General features: G+C 41.2%; 2 protein-coding genes across 2 annotated transcripts; one reads left to right on the top strand and one right to left on the bottom strand.

Annotated features, from left to right (window-relative positions):
• Positions 1 to 253: 253 nt before the first annotated feature.
• LOC103717847 (Polyketide cyclase/dehydrase and lipid transport superfamily protein) lies at positions 254 to 1,086 on the bottom strand. The gene has a single exon (XM_008806384.6). The coding sequence runs from the start codon at positions 955 to 957 to the stop codon at positions 454 to 456; it is 504 nt and encodes a 167-aa protein (XP_008804606.1). The 5' UTR covers positions 958 to 1,086; the 3' UTR covers positions 254 to 453.
• A 3,973-nt stretch (positions 1,087 to 5,059) lies between these two features.
• LOC103717862 (uncharacterized) lies at positions 5,060 to 7,886 on the top strand. Its single transcript, XM_008806402.6, has one exon. The coding sequence runs from the start codon at positions 5,319 to 5,321 to the stop codon at positions 5,985 to 5,987; it is 669 nt and encodes a 222-aa protein (XP_008804624.3). The 5' UTR covers positions 5,060 to 5,318; the 3' UTR covers positions 5,988 to 7,886.
• Positions 7,887 to 18,732: the final 10,846 nt, after the last annotated feature.

The raw sequence follows: 18,732 nt of genomic DNA, 5'->3' as shown, positions 1-18,732 counted from the left end.
CATGCGCAACCATGTTGTGCCAGTGTATTTACAAAACCACATACGTTGTGATTGCCTGTGACAGTTGGCACTATTTAGTATTTACAAAACCACATATAACTCATTTTCTTTGTACAATATGCAAAAGCTAATTTAAAAAAAAAGGGCTTCCTACGCGCACACAAAATATATGTATCGGCTAGTATTCCACAGCACATTCCTCTTTCACCCTAGAATTTTTCACTTTCGAGCTCATCATCGACGTACTCTTACATCAACCAAATATATTCTTCATTACAGAAACTATGGACCAAAATTAGGCTCAGCGACAGCCTAAGCCGGCCCAAGGCCCGGAACAAAGGAGAGTAACAAAGCAACAAAAAAGAAAATAAAAAAAAATCTATAATTAATTGATTATTAATTAATATAAAACCCTAGTCATCATGTAAACAATAGTTTTTAAGAAAAAATGCATCATTCGCCCAACCGAATAGTTTCTTCTTCCACCCTCGCTGCAACGCCTTGCGCCAGCTTCGCCAGAAACGCCACGAATCCTGCGCGAGTCCACCCTCTCACCGGGTCCGCCGCGAAGCACCACTCGATGCAGCAGCCCTCTGCAACGCCCTCCGGATCCGGGACCACCCGGATCGTGGCGGTGTACCGGCCGAACCCCTTGTTGCTCTCCACGATCTCGTAGGTGTAGGAGCGGCCGGCCGGGTCGAAGGCGACCAGTCGCTCCTTGGACCAACCCACCTCTTGGGCCGGCGCCGACCGGTTCACGGATCCGGCGCAGTACCTCATACAGCCGGGTTCCCCCTCGTTGCCTTCCAGCTTGTAACAAGTGTCGATCGATGGGACCCATTTGTGGAGAGAGCAGAATTCCTTGAGGAGCGACCAGGCCTGATCTGCTGTTGGGCCAGAGAGCTTGGCATACACCTTGCCTTCCCACCGGAGCTCTGGATTTGAGTTTTGCTCCATCAGAGAGAGACAGAGGCAGAGACGAGAGAGAGAGAGAAAGAGAGAGAGAGAGAGGGAGAGATTTGGGGCAGTGATTAGGTGTGGAGAGTTTTCAGGCTGAGTTAGCTGTTGGAGAAAAAAAGAGAGAAATTTCAGCAAAAAGACAAAAGAGAGAAATGACATGAGATTCCTTGAGGGGTGATTAGCTGGGTGGAACATCCTATAAAACATCTTTAAAGGTTACCTACCATATTACTTAAAAGGCTTGGATGGAATCATAGCATCATACACCATGAAGATGGAAAATACAGCGGATGACTAGATTTTAGACCATATCTAGAAATTTTCCATATTTGGTATAATACTTTCTGTAGTGTATTTGTGAAATTTGCCAGTTATTCAGTCACTTAATGCTCAGTGAGAAACCTAGATACAATACCGAGGTCTAAATGCAAGGGCAGGATCCAGATATGAGGGCTCTAGGTGAATGGTTTGATACTTAAAACCCTAGATTAGTCTATACTAGGGCTAGATTATTACATCAAGATTAATTTAGTAAATGGTTTGATACTGATTAAAAAACATGTTCTGAAAGCTGTGTATTGATTTACTTGAAGATGTTTATTGGATCACTGCTGGAAGTATATCAAAGAGACTTACAGTATATATCAAAAAGTCGATAAGTGTATATCACCTGGCCATGTAGTATGTACTAGTGAATATGATGTATTAGAAACTATGTATCAATTTGTTAGGAGATTTTATTAGGTTGCTAGATGATTAATTTGCTAAGAGTGTACCATCTAATCATGTACTATATACTGGTGGACATCATATTCATAACACCATGTATCGATTTACCTAAAGGTGTGCATTAATTTGGTAAATAATTAATTTGCTTGGTGTCTATCATCTGATAATGTAGTATGTACCGGTAAAAAGCATGTTTTGACAATGAAGAAAAAAAAGATGCCATGCTTTGTTGGCAATCATGAGACTTACAACTTTGTTAGTAAGAGAAGTCTTTAACTTTTAAATTTTTTTTTCTAAGATAAGCATTAAAGATGACGTGGCAAAATAGAAAGCTCATCTCTTTTTTTTTCCTCTCGTGCCCATCTCGTATGATTTTTGCTGTCAATAAACAACTTCTTGGCCTTTTGAACAAGTTCCTTTATTTTTTAATCAAGAAATAATTTCTCTCACTCGTCTTCCTTTGTTATAAGAATGATATTTGGAAAAAATTGAGATCCAGCATGCATGTCCAATGACTCATGAAAGAAGTGAGGACTATCAAATCAGAAGTCCATGACTCAAAGTGGATTTCCATATAGAACTGGCAAAGTGCAAAAAACACAGGATTACATTTCACCATAGAGTATGCAAGATTTTTTTTTTTTTTGGATAGCTGATAAGCATAAGGTTTAGAGGAACAAGGTGCCGTCGAACCAGAATGAGGTGGTGGTGCTCGGAAAAGATGATGTAACGTTCATTGTAAAATCAAGGTGCATATTGATGAGAAAAATATAGGAAAAAGAACTGTCTAAAACGATGGCACTACAAATCTAATAGAAGGAGCTGGGAGGGGTTTCGGGCTCCGCATGTCATGTTGCATAGAGATTTAGTTAAGAATCCATGTCATTTTGCCAACAAAAAGGGAAGAAAAAAAAAAAAGTTTAGACAGAAAGATCAATGGGGAAGATATGGAAAGTGAAAAGGAGAAACCCAATGGTTATCTTTATAGGTTATTTTGGGTGCAAAGTGATCGATGCATAATTTGTGTAACTCTCAGGATCTCGCCAAAAATGGCCAGCTGAAAAGTATTATTCGAATTCTTTGATTCTGTATAAGTATCCAAATCTATCCGGCAAATAATTCATATGGGACTAAATATACGCCCGTACGAGTCCTCACATACTCCTTCCGTTTAAGTCCTGACGTCCTGACTAAGGATTTAAATGTATATAAATCTAATCACAAACACTATGATCGACCCGTGGTCAGTCCTAATCGATTCGTGCTGCAGTAAAATGTCCAAAACCTCATCTAAAATGGCTAGTCGGAAAGTATTATTGGAATTTTTGATCTTGTATAAATACCCAAAATCTATTTAACGAATAAGTGATGCATGCTAGGATTTGGGTGCTTAGATGGCTTCAGACATTTTTCTGGCGGGTCCTCACACATTAATAGGGATGCATGCTTAGATTTGAGTGCTTAGATGGCTTTGGACATTTCCTGGCTAGCGTGCTTAGTTGCGTATCTTTTGCAATTTTTTTTTTTCCTTTCTCATTTCTTTTGTTTGTGCGTGTATTTCTTTTGTTTGTGCGTGTTTGCGAATGCCCACGCGGTTGGCCACCTGTTTCTATGGAGCGGACTGGGTGTGGTATTGCCTTGCAAGCGGCTTATACTTGCGTGGAAACCTTTCCAAGTCCATGCGAAGGACTGCAACTACCAAGCTATGGCCCAATTTCGTTCTCATAAATAAAACCGAAAGAAAGATGAAAACCTATGCTATAAGATAGCACAAATTCCTTAAAACTTAGCCAAAGCCCTAGTCACTTGGCAGTGACCCATCACCAACTTGGATTTCGTATTTATCTCGGGGTTATCAGGCCGTAGCCTATTTGCATGGGAGCAGCTCAGCTATCCGGTCTCAAACAGGATACTACATTTTGAGTAAATACCTAAAACTTGTGCTAGTCTCTTAGGGCTCATTTAGTTCGCGAGAAGCATTTTCCCTTCTAGAAATATGATTCCTGAAAAACAAATTTCCAGGAAGAGAATGCCTAGAAAAGTACTTTTGGCATGTTTGATTGACCATGGGAAAGTTACAAATTTTCAAAGTGCTTATGTTTGGTTAGCCATCCACTTTCCTAGGAAAGTTATGTATAATTTCTATTATGCGCTTAATAAAAATTAAATCTTTAATGCTTCTTTAATGTTGAAGGGTCTTTTTGAGAAAAAGTAAAAATAGAGTGATTTCTGCCTCATGGGAAAGTTACTTTTCCATATTTCTAATGGGAATCCCATGAAATGTGGGAATCATATTCCCATGCGAATACAACTTTTCCGTTTCTCTCCTTTGAAAACTCCAACCAAACAAGAGGCATCTCATTACTTTTCCGTTGACTACACTTTTCCCCTTCTTTTTCCGTGAACCAAACGAGCCCTTAATTTTGGAAGACTAAGACTTGGTCCACAGACCAACTTGGTTTATTGCTACCCTCATGGTAAGAACAGCAGGCTTGAGTTTAAGTTATCGTTCTAAAGTCATCTGAATCAGAGGAGATTGGACAGCTCTAAATCTTTGGAAAACCTTGGGTAGAACACTTGGGAGGCTTGATAGAGTGAAGCTATTCTAATCCTATTCTGTTTCAATTAGGAAATTCCCCTCTCCTTTTTCCTCGTTTTGTTTTTCCTTCTCTGTTCATCTGCTTACTTCTTCACTTCTCTGTAAATGTAGTGCCAACCTGCCTTGACTACAATTACGTTAAACATATTAAACACCATAGGGGTGTTTAATGGCTGCATAAATCTCCTGACGCTTATATATATCTCTATATTTAAAAGTAATAATGATAATTACTTGCCACCATCCAGGACTGAATCTGAGATCTTTTCTATGAAGAGTTGGATGCCAACCAGCTGAATTAAACGGAGATAAACATGCGACATGCATTTAATTCTTAGACCAACCGCTCGCCTGCTACAACTCGAAAATTTGGTTTCCATGAGAGATGAATAGCCCAGCTTTTCTCTCACTCAAGGATCACTATTTGATTAGGTCCATCTAATAAACGGTACACATTCTTTTCGTGTGTTGAAGACTCAGCCAAACCTTCAATCTCAGACTCCTCCAAATTTAATTAAAAAAAGCTCTATCAAAAAATAATTAAATATAAAAAGTAACCAAGAAGTCATCTAAGACCATGGATCGAATCCAATGGCCATTACGCTAATTAAACCGCGTTGTGATGGGACGACGACGTTTCTCCTTCCCATGCCTTGAAGGCGTGAGGTAGGCATTAACCATTCATTCATGCCCATCCTTTCTCTGGCCAATCTCCTCGGATAGCTCTATTTAACGTAATTTTCCCAAGCGTTTCCCTCAATAGCCACCACTCGTGTACTCCAATCTCGTGCCCCCACCACGACTGAGGACTTCGTAGTAAATTTCACACCAATTACCTTAACAATGAAGTCCAAACAACATCCTCGAAAGTCCTCACCTGTCCCGCCACCATTTCTATAATATTCTTCTTCTCCCAATCACTCAAACCAACCCACCATTAATGGCTTCTCCTTTTCAATATATACCCTCCTCGTCCTTCTCTCTTCCTCGCACCAGTTCATCATAAGACCCCTCCGAAGAAACAAAATTAATGATACCAATGGCATGGAGCGGTCCAAAAGGCACGTCCAAGAAGCTATGGCGCATCGCAAGATCCATCTACCGCATGCTCCGAAGGGGCGTCATAAGAGCGGTGGACTTCCACCTCCTCCTCCTCCAACGAGGCAAGATCGCCGGCAAGGCCCTCGGCGACGTCCTCGCCTCCCACCACCAGTACTGCACCACCTCAGGCGGCACCAGCTACCCCTCCGCCTTCTCGTGCCGGTCGATGGATCTCAACACTGCCTTCTACTCCCCCAGAGAGGTTCAATTCAGCTGCAGTAATACTCCTTCCTATCCGTCCTTCTATTCTACTAAGCGAAGGAACCGCCGCCACCGTGACTGCTACTTTAACTACAGCGTTGCTTCCATGGCCAAGGCTTTTGAGATTCTAAACTCAGAGATATTGGAAGCGGATGTTGCGGTGGCGTCGCCGTCGCCGGTGTCGGAATGGAGCTATGGGAAGAGCCCGGTGGCGGTGCGGCAGCTGAGGGTGACTGATTCGCCGTTCCCGACGAGGGAGGAGGAGGAGGAGGAGAAGGAGGTGGATGGCCGAATTGATAGCGAGGCGGAGGAGTTCATCCGCTGGTTCTACGAGCAGCTGCGGCGGCAGCCGTGCGTCAGTCCCCGTGTGGTCACCGGAGCGAGCCAGTACCGGTAGGCCGAGCTTGAGCTAGCCATGACGTGGGTCGAATAGCAATGGTTACAGGGTTGGGTTGGTGTCAGTAATTAAATCGGTGTGAGTATTGCATCGCTGTTTGTCTTCAAATTCTCTTGCTTTTTTTTTTTTTTTGATTACATAATATTGGAGCTGTGTATCGTTTTACATAATATTGGGTATATGTTCAAGTAACAATAAAATGAAAATTCTTATACATTATATTTATTAACCCCAATTATATCTTGAAAATATGTAATACCAAAATATATTTATTATTAAATAATAAAATATCATATTATGTTATATAGTCCAATATACAATTCTGCAAAATTAAAGATATATAATTACATATTAGATAATTTATATATAGCGTTAGAAATATTGTATTCTATTATCTTGTATTGTATTGTATTGCACAATTAGGTAGATTAGGATTTGACTAGATTTCAAATCAGATTTGGTTGGGCAAAATTGGAAGGCGAGAATCGAGATGGATAATCCAAGCTATATATTGAATATGATTTACTATATGTAAATTACTTACAGGCTAAAAACTATAAAATTTGGAGATTTCTAGCTTATGCAAATAATTTAAATAACATATTCTCTTGGTTTTTACTATATTTTTTTGTATGAAGAGTAGCTGCACTCTTTGAGGTGCAAGGTTATGATTTATGAGTTACATGGTTTTCTTTGATTTGAAATGGTGAACTGGGTTATCTAGCCAAGAGGATATTATAAAGTACGAGTATTTAAAATTTACAAAGAATATCATAGGACATATGGAAGCTCGCACAATACATCCCAGTGTAAAAATATGCAGAGATTAAGTGCCTATACTTTTTGGTTTGGAGTTTTGTGTAATGAAAGCACAGGTATATTGTTTCGCCACTGTCTTTGGTCCTTCAAGAGAAAGAGTACTGGTATATCTTACATGCCAATTCCAATCAAGAAGCAAACTCCAAAGGAAGATGCAAACTCTAAAGCCAACAAAAATTTATTAGCTTCAAAGGTAGCTATAATACGGAAATTGGAATAAGCTTAGCTGACTAATAAGCCAAAAAAAAAAACTAGTCCAAATTTGGTGCATACTTTGTATCATCGTGTCATGACAACAGACAGCATTTCATATGAGGACCTGGCTTTCCGCATTGTGTAGATTCTCATTTCTTGCAAATTAGTAGATGTCTTGATAGATTGAATGATATTGCTTCCAGTGGTTGGTACTTATGAGTGGTATAAGCTTCGTGTGTTTTCCTTTTCCAAAACTCTAGAGCTCTTATTGCATAATAATGATCTGAAAGCAATTGGAATTCGAAAAGTAATCACAAGGATCCCAGCACAATGATGAGGGGGCAAATGGGATCGTTTTAGAAATGCAGCCCTTTCATTCCATTAATGCATGTCCCCCTACTTCAATAGTGACCATCTTTAAACATGAAGTATTACAGGGTGACCAAGCTAGTGTGACTTTTGCACCGCAAAATACTGTACCATTATTAGATAGCCATGACATCATTTATCTCGAAGATGGGTGGCTCATTTTTTTCACCGCTACGCGCTATGTATCACACTGTGGTGCCTTATCGTATTTGAGGAATGAAGAAGAGTTGTCCATCTTCAAAATGGATGACGTGGTGGTTATCCATAATAGTATAGGACTCTACAGTGTAAAACCATAGAAGATCTAAACTTTTATAGAATTTATTTTTACAACCGCAGAATATCTAAACTCTTATAGAATTTATTGTCGCAATACTCAAGCTCTCTTCTTTTTCTTCTTCTTTTTAAAGAGAATGGAGAGGAAGGGCCTCACTTAAATTTTGTTTAAGATGAAAGGAAGCCACAACGCTCAAGCTCACTATCTTTAAACATGAAGTATTACAGGATGACCTAAGATTCTTTGAGGTGTCACTTTTGCAACGCAAAGTCCTGTACCACCATTAGATAGTCATCACATCATCCATCTCGAAGATGGGTGACTCTTTTTCATCACTGCTATGTGCCATGTATCACACTAATGGTGTCTCATCATATTCTAGAAATAAACGAGAGTTATCTATCTTCGAGATGGATGATGTGGTGGTTATCTGCGATGGTATAGGACTTTGCTGTCCAAAAGTTATCTTGCAGAGGATCTAAACTCTTACGGAATTCATTGCCACAACACTCAAGCTCTCTTCTTCTTTAAGAGAATGGAGAGGAGAGCCTCACCTAAATTTGTTTGAGATAAAAGGGAGTCATAATGCTTAAGCTCACCATCTTTAAACATGAAGTATTATAAGATGACACAAGATCCTCCGATGTGCGACTTTTGCATCGTAAAGTTCTGTACCACCATTAGATAGCCATCACATCCTCCATCTCGAAGATGGGCGACTCTTCTTCATTACTGCTACGTGCTATGTATCACACTAATAATGCCTCATCATATTCTAGGAATGAACGAGAGTTATCCGTCTTCAAGATGGATGACGTGGTGGTTATCCGCGATAGTATAAGACATGGTACAAAAGTTGCACCGTAGAGGATCTAAACTCTTACAGAATTCATTGCCCCAACACTTAAGCTCTCCTTTTCTTCTTCTTCTTCTTTAAGAGAATGGAGGGGGAGAGCCTCACCTAAATGTTATTTAAGATGAAAAGGAGTCACAATGCTCAAGCTCACCATCTTTAAACATGAAGTATTATAGGATGACCCAGGATCCTTTGGGGTTTTATTTTTGCATCGTAGAGTCCTGTACCACCATGGATAGCCATTACATCATCCATGGGTAACTCTTCTTCATCACTACTATGTGCCATTTGTCACACTAATGACGCCTCATCATATTCGAGGAATGAATGAAAGTTATTTGTTTTCGAGATGGATGACGTGGTGGTTATCTGCAATAGTATAGGACACTGCAGTCCAAAAAGTTGCACCGCAGAGGATTTAAACTCTTACAGAATTCATTGTCGCAACACTCAAGCTCTCTTCTTCTTCTTCTTCTTCTTCTTCTTTAAGAGAAAGGAGGAGGAGAGCCTCACCTAAATTTTGTTAAAGACAAAACGGAGTCATAACGCTCAAGTTCACCATCTTTAAACATGAAGTATTATAGGTTGACCCAGGATCCTCTAAGGTGTGACTTTTGCACCGCAAAGTCCGGTCCCACCATTAGATAGCTATCACATCATCCATCTCAAAGATGGGCGACTCTTCTTCATCATTGCTACATGCCATGTATCACACTAATGGTGCCTCATCATATTCTAGGAGTAAACGAGAGTTGTCCATCTTCGAGATGGATGACGTGGTGGTTATCCATGATAGTATAGGACTCTACGGTACAAAAGTTGCACCATAGAGCATCTAAACTTTTACAGAATTTATTGTCCCAACACTCAAGATCTATTCTTCTTCTTCTTCTTCTTTAAGAGAATGGAGGGGGAGAACTCACCTAAATTTTGTTTAAGATGAAAGGGAGTCACAACGTTAAGCTCACCATCTTTAAACATGAAGTATTACGAGATGACCTAGGATCCTCCGAGGTATACCTTTTGCACTGCAAAGTTCTGTACCACCATGGATGGCTATTACATCATCCGTCTTAAAGATATGCGACTTTTTTTCATCACTGCCACGTGTCATATATCACACTAATAACGCCTCATCATATTTGAGGAATGAACGAGAGTTGTCCATCTTCGAGATGGATGATGTGGTGGTTATTCGCGATAGTATAAGACTCTGCGATACAAAAGTTGCACCGCAGAAGATCTAAACTCTTACAGAATTTATTGTCATAACACTCAAGATCTATTCTTCTTCTTCTTCTTCTTCTTCTTCTTCTTTAAGAGAATGGAGGGGGAGAACCTCACCTAAATTTTGTTTAAGATGAAAGGGAGTTACAACATTCAAGCTCACCATCTTTAAACATGAAGTATTACGAGATGACCTGGGATCCTCCGAGGTATAACTTTTGCACCACAGAGTTTTGTACCACCATAGATGGCTATTACATCATCCGTCTCAAAGATATGCGACTTTTTTTCATCACTGCCACGTGTCATATATCACACTAATGATGCCTCATCATATTTGAGAAATGAACGAGAGTTGTCCATCTTCGAGATGGATGATGTGGTGGTAATTCGCGATTGTATAAGACTATGCGATACAAAAGTTGCACCGCAGATCTAAACTCTTACAGAATTTATTGTCATAACACTCAAGCTCTTTTTTTGTTATTCTTCTTTTTTAAGAGAAAGGATGGAGAAAGACTCACCTGAATTTTGTTTAAGATAAAAGGGTGTCACTACACTCAAACTCACCCTATCTCCTACTCCAAGAAGGCCCCTTTGCCTTAGGGTTTGTGCATAAAGGCACACTTAGCATGAAAGTTTAACATGAAGGCACACTTAGCATTATTCTTAGATTCATGCATAAAAGTCAAAGCCTATTATATAGATATGGCACTCTACGTCATAATGAAAATTTAGTTTCTTCTACTCAGCAGCTCTAAATATGCTTTTTTTCAAAAATATTACCCAAAAAAATTGTTTAAAATAAAAAAACCAAAAACTTATAAAAAGAAATATATAAAACAAATAGAATTTGCTATTAATATATATTTATTTTATGGTCAAAATTGCTATCACACATCACTGCACCGCTATCAATCACTATAGAATTTGCGATTAATATAGATAGAAATTTAACTTCATATTTGAATTTCATGGATATTTTGTATGAAATATAATTTTATGAAAATGATTGAAACTGTTGTGCACCTGTGCCGTCTGTTTAACATTGAGGATTTCATTTAAGATTGCATCATAAACATGGAAAATCGTTTAAAAGAAATTGATACGCTATCCATGTGATTCATGCAGTGGAAAATACGTCGCGAATAAATAATAATATACTGGGCATTCTCATTGGTCATGTTTCATCTCAATTCCTTATGTTTTATTAATTATTTTAGTTACTTAAAACATTATAGAGGGCCATGTTGTCATGAAATCTAATACACCAAATCATTTAAAGTGTTTCCTTTAGAGCTCAAATTATGCAAGATTAGTGGATCTTCTGTGCAACCTTTTCTTTTCCTGAAAGAAAAAAGTTTGAATATTATAAATCATACTCCAAATAAAATTATTTTCCTATGATCTTTTCTTTTTTTGATACATGATCCACAAATTGATAAAATACCTGCGTACGCTCTAATTAATGGACCAAGTACAGATCATGGATCACTAAAGATTCAAAGATTTTAGCAAGACATTCAGAACCTATAAAGTTAGTTTAGATATCATCTCTAATCTGCAGCTTTTGCTTTAAACCGCATGCTTGCTGACTCGTATGGCTCATGCTTTCTCTCTTCACTCTTTTACTCTCTCTCCTCTGCTTCGGACTACATGCTGTAATGTGGCTCAAATTCTAAAAAGGGGTGTTTGCAATGCTCCATCCGAACTCCCAACTAAATAACTAATTGCTTTTCTGACCTTCCATGATATTAAGTAATTAATCAGCGAGACTACAGGTGGTCTGGGTCCAATCCACTCCAAGCAAACATTTTTAGGGATCAACTTGCAAGGGGTATTTAAAATGAACCAAGCAGGTTGAGCTCGGCTCGAACTCTGCTTTAAAAAGCTTAAATCGAGCCCAAATCAAAGTTGAACAAACTAAGCTCGAACCGGCAAAGGAAGCTTAAATTTAATTTTTAGCCAAGCTAAAATTTGACCTGCTCGATCAAGCTCGGCTTTCATAGGTCTTGAATGTATTTATATTATATGTTATAATATTATTTAGACAATGGACCATCCATTTAATACTTTAATTAGCTTATCATTTTATTCCTTGAATCGATTAATGGTTAATTTAGGTTTTAAGAAAACTTGAAATAAAAAATGATCCAAGTTTCAATTCGAGCTTGAAGCGAGCTCGATTCAAGCCTGAACTAATTTGAGAACGGTTTAGGATTATCAAGCTGATCAATTAGGTATATGTTTGGCTTAAATAGAAATTAAGCATGAATTGACCTTAAATAATAGTAAACAAATCAAATTTGATCTTGACATTCAAGTTCGAAACCCAAGCTTGGCTCAGTTACACCCGCACACATCTACTAATGTGATACACATAGAAAACTATTGCTAGCATTAACTATGTGGTAATTACTGCTGCCTAAATATGCACTTTTATCTACTATGATTTTGTTAGAGTACATTTACTTCTCTTTACCTGACAAAGGAAAGTAATTAGTGCAAAAAATTACTCAACCAGGAAGCGGCCCTATATCCATTTAAAAACAGAAAAGGTGAAAGCATTAACAAAATGAATCATAGAAGGCCTGGACCTCAATCTGGATAGATGGAATGAAGCTACCGCTGCTCATTCATAACTTAGGGTTATGTGCTAGTATTGATCTCTCTCCCGAGCCAGCAACTTTGACAGCTGACAAACATAGGCTTTAGCCCCCGACCAAGACCCATGAGACCTTGTCGTGGATGGAGTTGCCCGATAATATGACTTACTGTTTATGGCTCCGTTGCTGGACAGTCAGCGGGAATTCCGAGCTATCCTTTTTTTAAAACAGATCTAGCTCATCAAATAACATTTGTATTAAATGTATAAAGTTCACAAATAGCAATATTTGTATATCCTAAGCCTACTTAGTACACAATCTGAGTGCCTTGAATTGATAAAATCTAATTACTCTCTAATCTTTTCATAATTCGGATAACGTTAAACATGCAGCCTCTCATGCTATGCTGCTCTTGGTTGTCGTACTCGTGGCATTGTTTTACATTTGTAAGTTGCAAGCTGCTGCAATAGGAAGAACACGGTTAACTTAGAGACCTCCTTGGGCAGAGATCACTGTTTTGAAGAAGTAGCCCCTCTAATAATGGGTCATTAAACAAACTTATCTTCATATTTACTTGCAACTATCCGCTCGAGCGGGCAAAATTCAAGAAGAATAACTTAAGACTTGTTTGGTTCGCGGAAAAGATGGGAGAAAAGAGTGGTCAATGGAAAAATAAAAAATACTACATGTTTGGTTGGAGATTTCAAATAAAAGAGATGGGAAAGTAGCTTTTTCATAGGAATAATTTTCCACAATTCGGGTCTATTTGAATGAATGGGCTGAAAATTCTATTGGATTCGTGGATTGGACCAGTATAACCAATAAAATCATAGAATTACAGGCTTGGCTATGCCTATATTCATATGTACACAGGAATAGCTTTGGAGTGGACCGGCCCGAATCTCATAGAAAGAAAAAAAAGAAGATCTCATATCCTTTATGGAAAAATAGCTTTGAAAATTAAACGACATGGATGGGGAAAGTTCTGGGGAGAGTTTGCTTTAGTATTCGTGTGCGATCGGGATTCTTTGAGTTCCAAGTGCTTATGATAATGACTGGCCAAGGAGGCAAGATAGGGAGTGGCTGATCCGCCAGAGGGATTCATGGACCACCAGCACCGGGCAAGGAGAAGGAGAACTGGGCGATGCTGGGAGGGTGGTCAACTCATTGGATCTTAGAGGAGGAGGTGGAGAACCTCCAGCAGCACTTCACGATGGTCTTGGAGCTGCCGGAGGACCAGATCAAAGCCTCGAAGAAGCATGGGAGAACTTGGCGGTTGTTGTCTGGAGTCTCGGTTGTCAGATCCCGACGGAGTGGGTGGCCTGAGATGTGTTGATGCAAAGAAAGCTTCAGTATGAGATGGAAGCCTTCCCACTCAACAATGACCACATAACTGTTAGATTCAAAATGGAGGTCGACCGGGACAATGCCCTCGTCGGCGGCCCCTGGGTGGTGGCGGGGCAACTCCTTGCCATGGAGCTGTGACTCCCAACTTCGTCCTGGGCTAGATATGGTGAAAACATTGGTGGTGTGGATCCGTATGCCGAAGCTCCTGGTGGAGTACTAGGAGAGGGAGACCATCTTGCAAATCGAAGTTGTGGCTAGTCAATCGGTGGCCGTTGATGGCATCACCAACTAGCAGAAGAGGATGGGTTTTGCAAGGGTCAAGGTGGCCATCGATCCGACTGCACCACTGCTGCCAGAAATCTAGATCAAGGAGAGTGTTGATTATTTTGGACTTTGCTCCAAATAGTTGTTTTGAGAGGGACCTATTTGCAAAAATGACATCCCATTATATATAAGGCAGCCATTCTTTTGTTCCCGTGGGATGAAGGGTTTTGTTTTGTTTTGTTTTAGGGTGAAAGGGGTTTCAGCCGCCGCACTCCATCCTCTTCATCCTCCCGTGCACTCTCGGTCTCCCGGCAACATCAGACTTGGGTTCCCTTTGTCTACCGCTCGCTGGAGGCCTTCTTCCTTCTTCCCTTCTTCAGCCGTGGCTTCTTCCTGTGACTTTCTTGTTTCCGTGAGCCTCTTTCTTATTTGCTGTTCACAGCATATGCAACAAGGGAAGGTATGTTTTTGATATTCATTTGATCTACCATTGGAGCCGTAGAAAGGTTGCTTTGCATACTACACTTTTGATCTGTCATTGTGGCTGCAGAAGGGCTGATCCGATTGGTATTTTGCCTCATATTTGGTTTATTTTTTGCCTCCTATTGTGATCATTTGGCAGTCCATATTTTGGGCTTTTATGTATCTATGTTTGTACCCTATTGGAAAGATTGACATAGTGGATTGCTCCTCCTCCCCGTGGATGTAGGCACTTGCTGCCGAACCACGTAAATCTGGTATCTTTGTGCTTGTCTTTTCATGCCTGTGATGTGTTTGGTGAAATGCCTGAATGAGAGTAACTGTTAATTGGTAAGCCGGATAGATTAGTTATTGTGCCCAAGTAATCGCAACAGAGAGGAACAAGGTGCTCTAGCAGCTGTTTGTGTTTGATAATGTGTAAGATTTTTGCTTTTGGTGTGGGCGGATCGGGCACGCCGAGGCTGGCTACAGGTTCCCGATGCCGGAGGTGGTAGCAGAGGAGGAGGCCTTGTTGGATCGGATGCAATCCCCGGCTCCCAGGGTGGTGGCAGGGCCGGCCCAACCTTTAGGCGACTTAGGCGGTCGCCTAAGGCCCTAACCCAAAGAAGGCCTATCGCAGAAAAGGCCTCAAAGAAAAAATGGAAAGAAAAAAGGCTCCCTATGTGTTTGCCTTAGGCCGGCCAACTACAGGGACGACCTTAAAAACAAAACGGCCTTAGGCCCCCAAATGTATTAGGTCGCCCTGGGTGGTGGAGAAAGGTGGAGCCTTGGAGAACGACACGAGCCTGCCTTTGGCTTGGACGAGTTGGCCCGAAGGCCACTTTTTGGCCCTTAGCTGGCAGCAACGAAGATCTGGCCGTCGAGAACGGTGAAGGGACCGTCGCGGCCGAGGAAGATAGCTAAGTCTAGCTCAGAATAATTTGAGTCGAGCTCATCGTACTGACGACCGTGCTCCCTTCCAAACCGTTCAAGCTCCCCTAGCTCACCATCGGACTCAAACAGGTGGCAGAAGCCGGCAAATGTGACGCGTCGGCATTCTCCCCCTAATGAAGGTAGGTCGGCGGTGGATCTGATTCAGGCTCTAGGTTCGATGATTGATCACTCAGTTCTAGCCACTCCTAGCTCTTCTCCGACACCGCCGAGGGCCTCCCCTTCTCCGACCTTTGGGACCCCTTGGGAGCATATCCTCCCTGGTGGCAACGGCATGGTAGACTAAAAGCTAGTGGAGTCGACTCTTCAACCAATGACGGCGACAACGTTGGTGGATGTGGAGACCTTTGATGAAGGTGGACCAGTTAGGCGTGTAGTTGGACATGTTCCCCTCCAATGCGATGGGAGATCACCGAGCTGCGGCGAGGAAAACTAGAGAAGCGATGCGGTTGGGGATTGTGGAAAGGGGCTCAGGCAGTGGGCCGGCCCACCAAAAGGAGCAAGGGGAGGGGACTACGAGCGGTGAGGAGTAGAGTCCCTCCTTGGTGCATGTTGAAGAATGAAGATTTTAGTATGGAATTATAGGAAAGCAGGCAAACCCTCCTTGCTACCTCTTTCAAAAGATTGGTCTAGGGTACATGCCCAAACAATTATTTTTTGTATGAGATGCGGCTTTCTAGAGATAAACTTCTCTGAGTACAGCATTTTCCTGTATCTTGGGAATCTTATGCAATTGAATCTCAAGGCATGTTGGGGAGAATTATTGTTTTATGAAAGCAGGGCTTTGCTACTGTGCATATGTTCCATAACTGCCCCTAGCAAGTTGTAATGGTAATTTGAGAACCCAATGAAAGTTCTTGAATTATGTCGGGATGTGTATGCTAGTACTAACTACGGAGAGAGGAAGACTCTTTGGGGAGAGGTGACTAACCTTATGACACAGAAGATCCCGACCTTAGTTGTTGGTGACTTTAACCAAGTATATCTACAGGGAGGCTAATAGAGTTGCAGATTGGTAGCTTCTTTTATGACTAATCACTCCCAAGGGTGGGTCCTCTAGACTGGTGAGGGAAAGTTGCCTAGAGTGTTTTGTGACTTATTATATTTTGACTTCTTTGAATGTATTCATACCGGGTTGGTATGAGTTATTCAGTGTAGCAAAAGAAAAAAAAAACCTCAAGTCTTTGTTTCTCCTTATAGAATTTAGGTTGGCCCACTCCAAAGCTATTTCTGGGTACTTATGAATATAGGCTTCACCCAACCTATAATCTTATGATTTTGCTGGTTGTTTTGGCCCAATCCACGAATATAAGAGGATCTTAAGCCCAATTATTCAAACAAGCCCTTGAAAAAAAAATTCCTATGGGATATGGAAAAGCCACTTTTCCATGGGCTAGAAATTATGATAATTTTTTCAAAAATACCCTTAAGCCATCATGATCGTCTTAATAGCTATTTTTAATTATTAATCTTAAACTATTAAAAATTCCCATAATATAAAAAAGTTGTGATGATTTTAGCATAAAAATATTAATAACTAATAAAATTATGACAATATAAAATTTTTAACTACTAAAAGTTGTTATAACTATTAGCTATTTTTAAACATTTAGAAATATTTTTAAATGTTTTTATATTTAAAAATATTTAAAAATAGCTACTATAATTCATAATATTTTTTAAAATCTAAAAATATTTTAAAATATTTTAAATTTTTAAAAGTAGCCATTAAAAATATATTTTGGTCATTTTGGCATTGATCCATCAAAACCTACAGACCTTTCATGCATCTGATTCTAAAAATTATGCATGTGATGTTTTATTCGTTGTAATTTCTTTATTAAAAGCGTAATAGGTATTTTACAAAACCTTTCTATAAAAAATGGATGCTCAACCAAACATAAGTTACTTTGAAATGTATTTCATATGACACTTTCCTATGACCATCTAAATATACAAAAACCATTTTCTTATATATTATATAATAGGGCAAAAGCTTCTCACAAATAATATTTTAGTAAGATAAAATTCTTTCCGTAAACCAACAAGTTTTTGATGGATGTATTAATATTTGCTTTGTGTAGTGTTGCTGGAAATTGGACCCGGGGGCAATCTTCGGTCGAGTGAGAGGGAGCAGCGGGTCACCACGGCGGGGCGGCGACCAGTCGGCGGGCGGCGTCCTCCGCTTGGGGTGGCCGGAGAGAGGGAGCTGGGGGTCCTCACGGCGGGGCGGCGATCCGTCGGCGAGCGGCGTCCTCCGTTTGGTGTGCCTGCAAACAAGCCGGTGGCCGGGTCTTCCGGCGCCGGCCCTCCGACGCTCAAGTCAGGGAGGGGGCAAATAGTGTTGAAGAGGAGATAAAGTGTTTGTAGAGCGTGTAATTCTCCCCCCCCCCGCCTGAGAAGCCAAGGTTCCCTTTTATAGGCGGGGGTCGGTGTACCTGTGATGTAACGGGGCGAGGCCGTAGTACGGCTTGGCATGTTGTCTAGGTCGGCGCACGGTCAGGCGAATTATTACATCGATGTCGGCGGTGAGGTCGTCGTACGACCTGAATTGGGGCGCTGCCAGGCGAATTATTACATCGGTGTCGGAGGTATGGCCGAGATCGGGGACTTATCACGGTTGACTAGACTCTGCTGGGCTAACTTGCCGTGGAGAGCCGAGGATCCGTAGATGTCAGGAGCCATGCGCATTAATTGTGGAGTAAGCCGGAGATCCGCATTAATTGTCGAGTAAGCCGGAGATCCGCATTAATGGTGGAGTAAGCCGGAGATCCACATTAATTGTAGAGTGAACCGGAGGGTTACAGCGGCCATGCGCAATAAATGCTGAAGCAGTGGCAGGGTATGGTCCTCAGTTGGACCTCGGAGGAGTACGGCCGTAGTAGGTGGCTGACAAGGGTAGACCTTGAGCATCAAGATTTTTCTAGGTCGGATGTCTTGAGGTCGGGCGTTCCGAGGTCGGACGCCGACTTCGGCTGTTCAGGGTCGGCGATTGTGCGGCTTCTTGGGGGCATTCGTGTCACTTGGGGGGAAAAATCTTATTCCTCCAACACTAACCCCCGACTTCCGAGTTCGAGCGGCTTGCGGGCTCGGACGTGGGAAGTAAAGTCTGTCATTAGAGTTAGGGGGCGAATCTCGTCCGTGCCCTCGTGTTTCTCGGAGTGTTTATGGCGAGACCCGCGCCCTTGGGCGTTTCGAGGTTGCTTTATTCAGCGAACTTATGGTGGAGCCCGTATCCTTACGTTTCTCGGAGTGTTTATGGCGAGACCCGCGCCGTTGGGCATTTCGAGGTTGCTTTATTCAGCGAACTTATGGTGGAGCCCGTATCCTTACGTTTCTCGGAGCGGATGTAACGGGGGTGGCGTCTCTTGGATC

Source organism: Phoenix dactylifera, chromosome 1 (genome assembly GCF_051530095.1).
Source record: "Phoenix dactylifera cultivar Ajwa chromosome 1, Ajwa_hap1_PhDact_Kaust_v1.1, whole genome shotgun sequence".
NCBI classification, from domain to species: domain Eukaryota; kingdom Viridiplantae; phylum Streptophyta; class Magnoliopsida; order Arecales; family Arecaceae; genus Phoenix; species Phoenix dactylifera.
The sequence above is the reverse complement of the archived record's forward strand: the minus strand, read 5'-3'. Positions and strand labels throughout refer to the sequence as shown.

Bases quoted from the DNA above. Each gene is read 5' to 3' on its own strand.
- LOC103717847 (XM_008806384.6), bottom strand. From the start codon at position 957: ATGGAGCAAAACTCAAATCCAGAGCTCCGGTGGGAAGGCAAGGTGTAT.
- LOC103717862 (XM_008806402.6), top strand. From the start codon at position 5,319: ATGATACCAATGGCATGGAGCGGTCCAAAAGGCACGTCCAAGAAGCTA.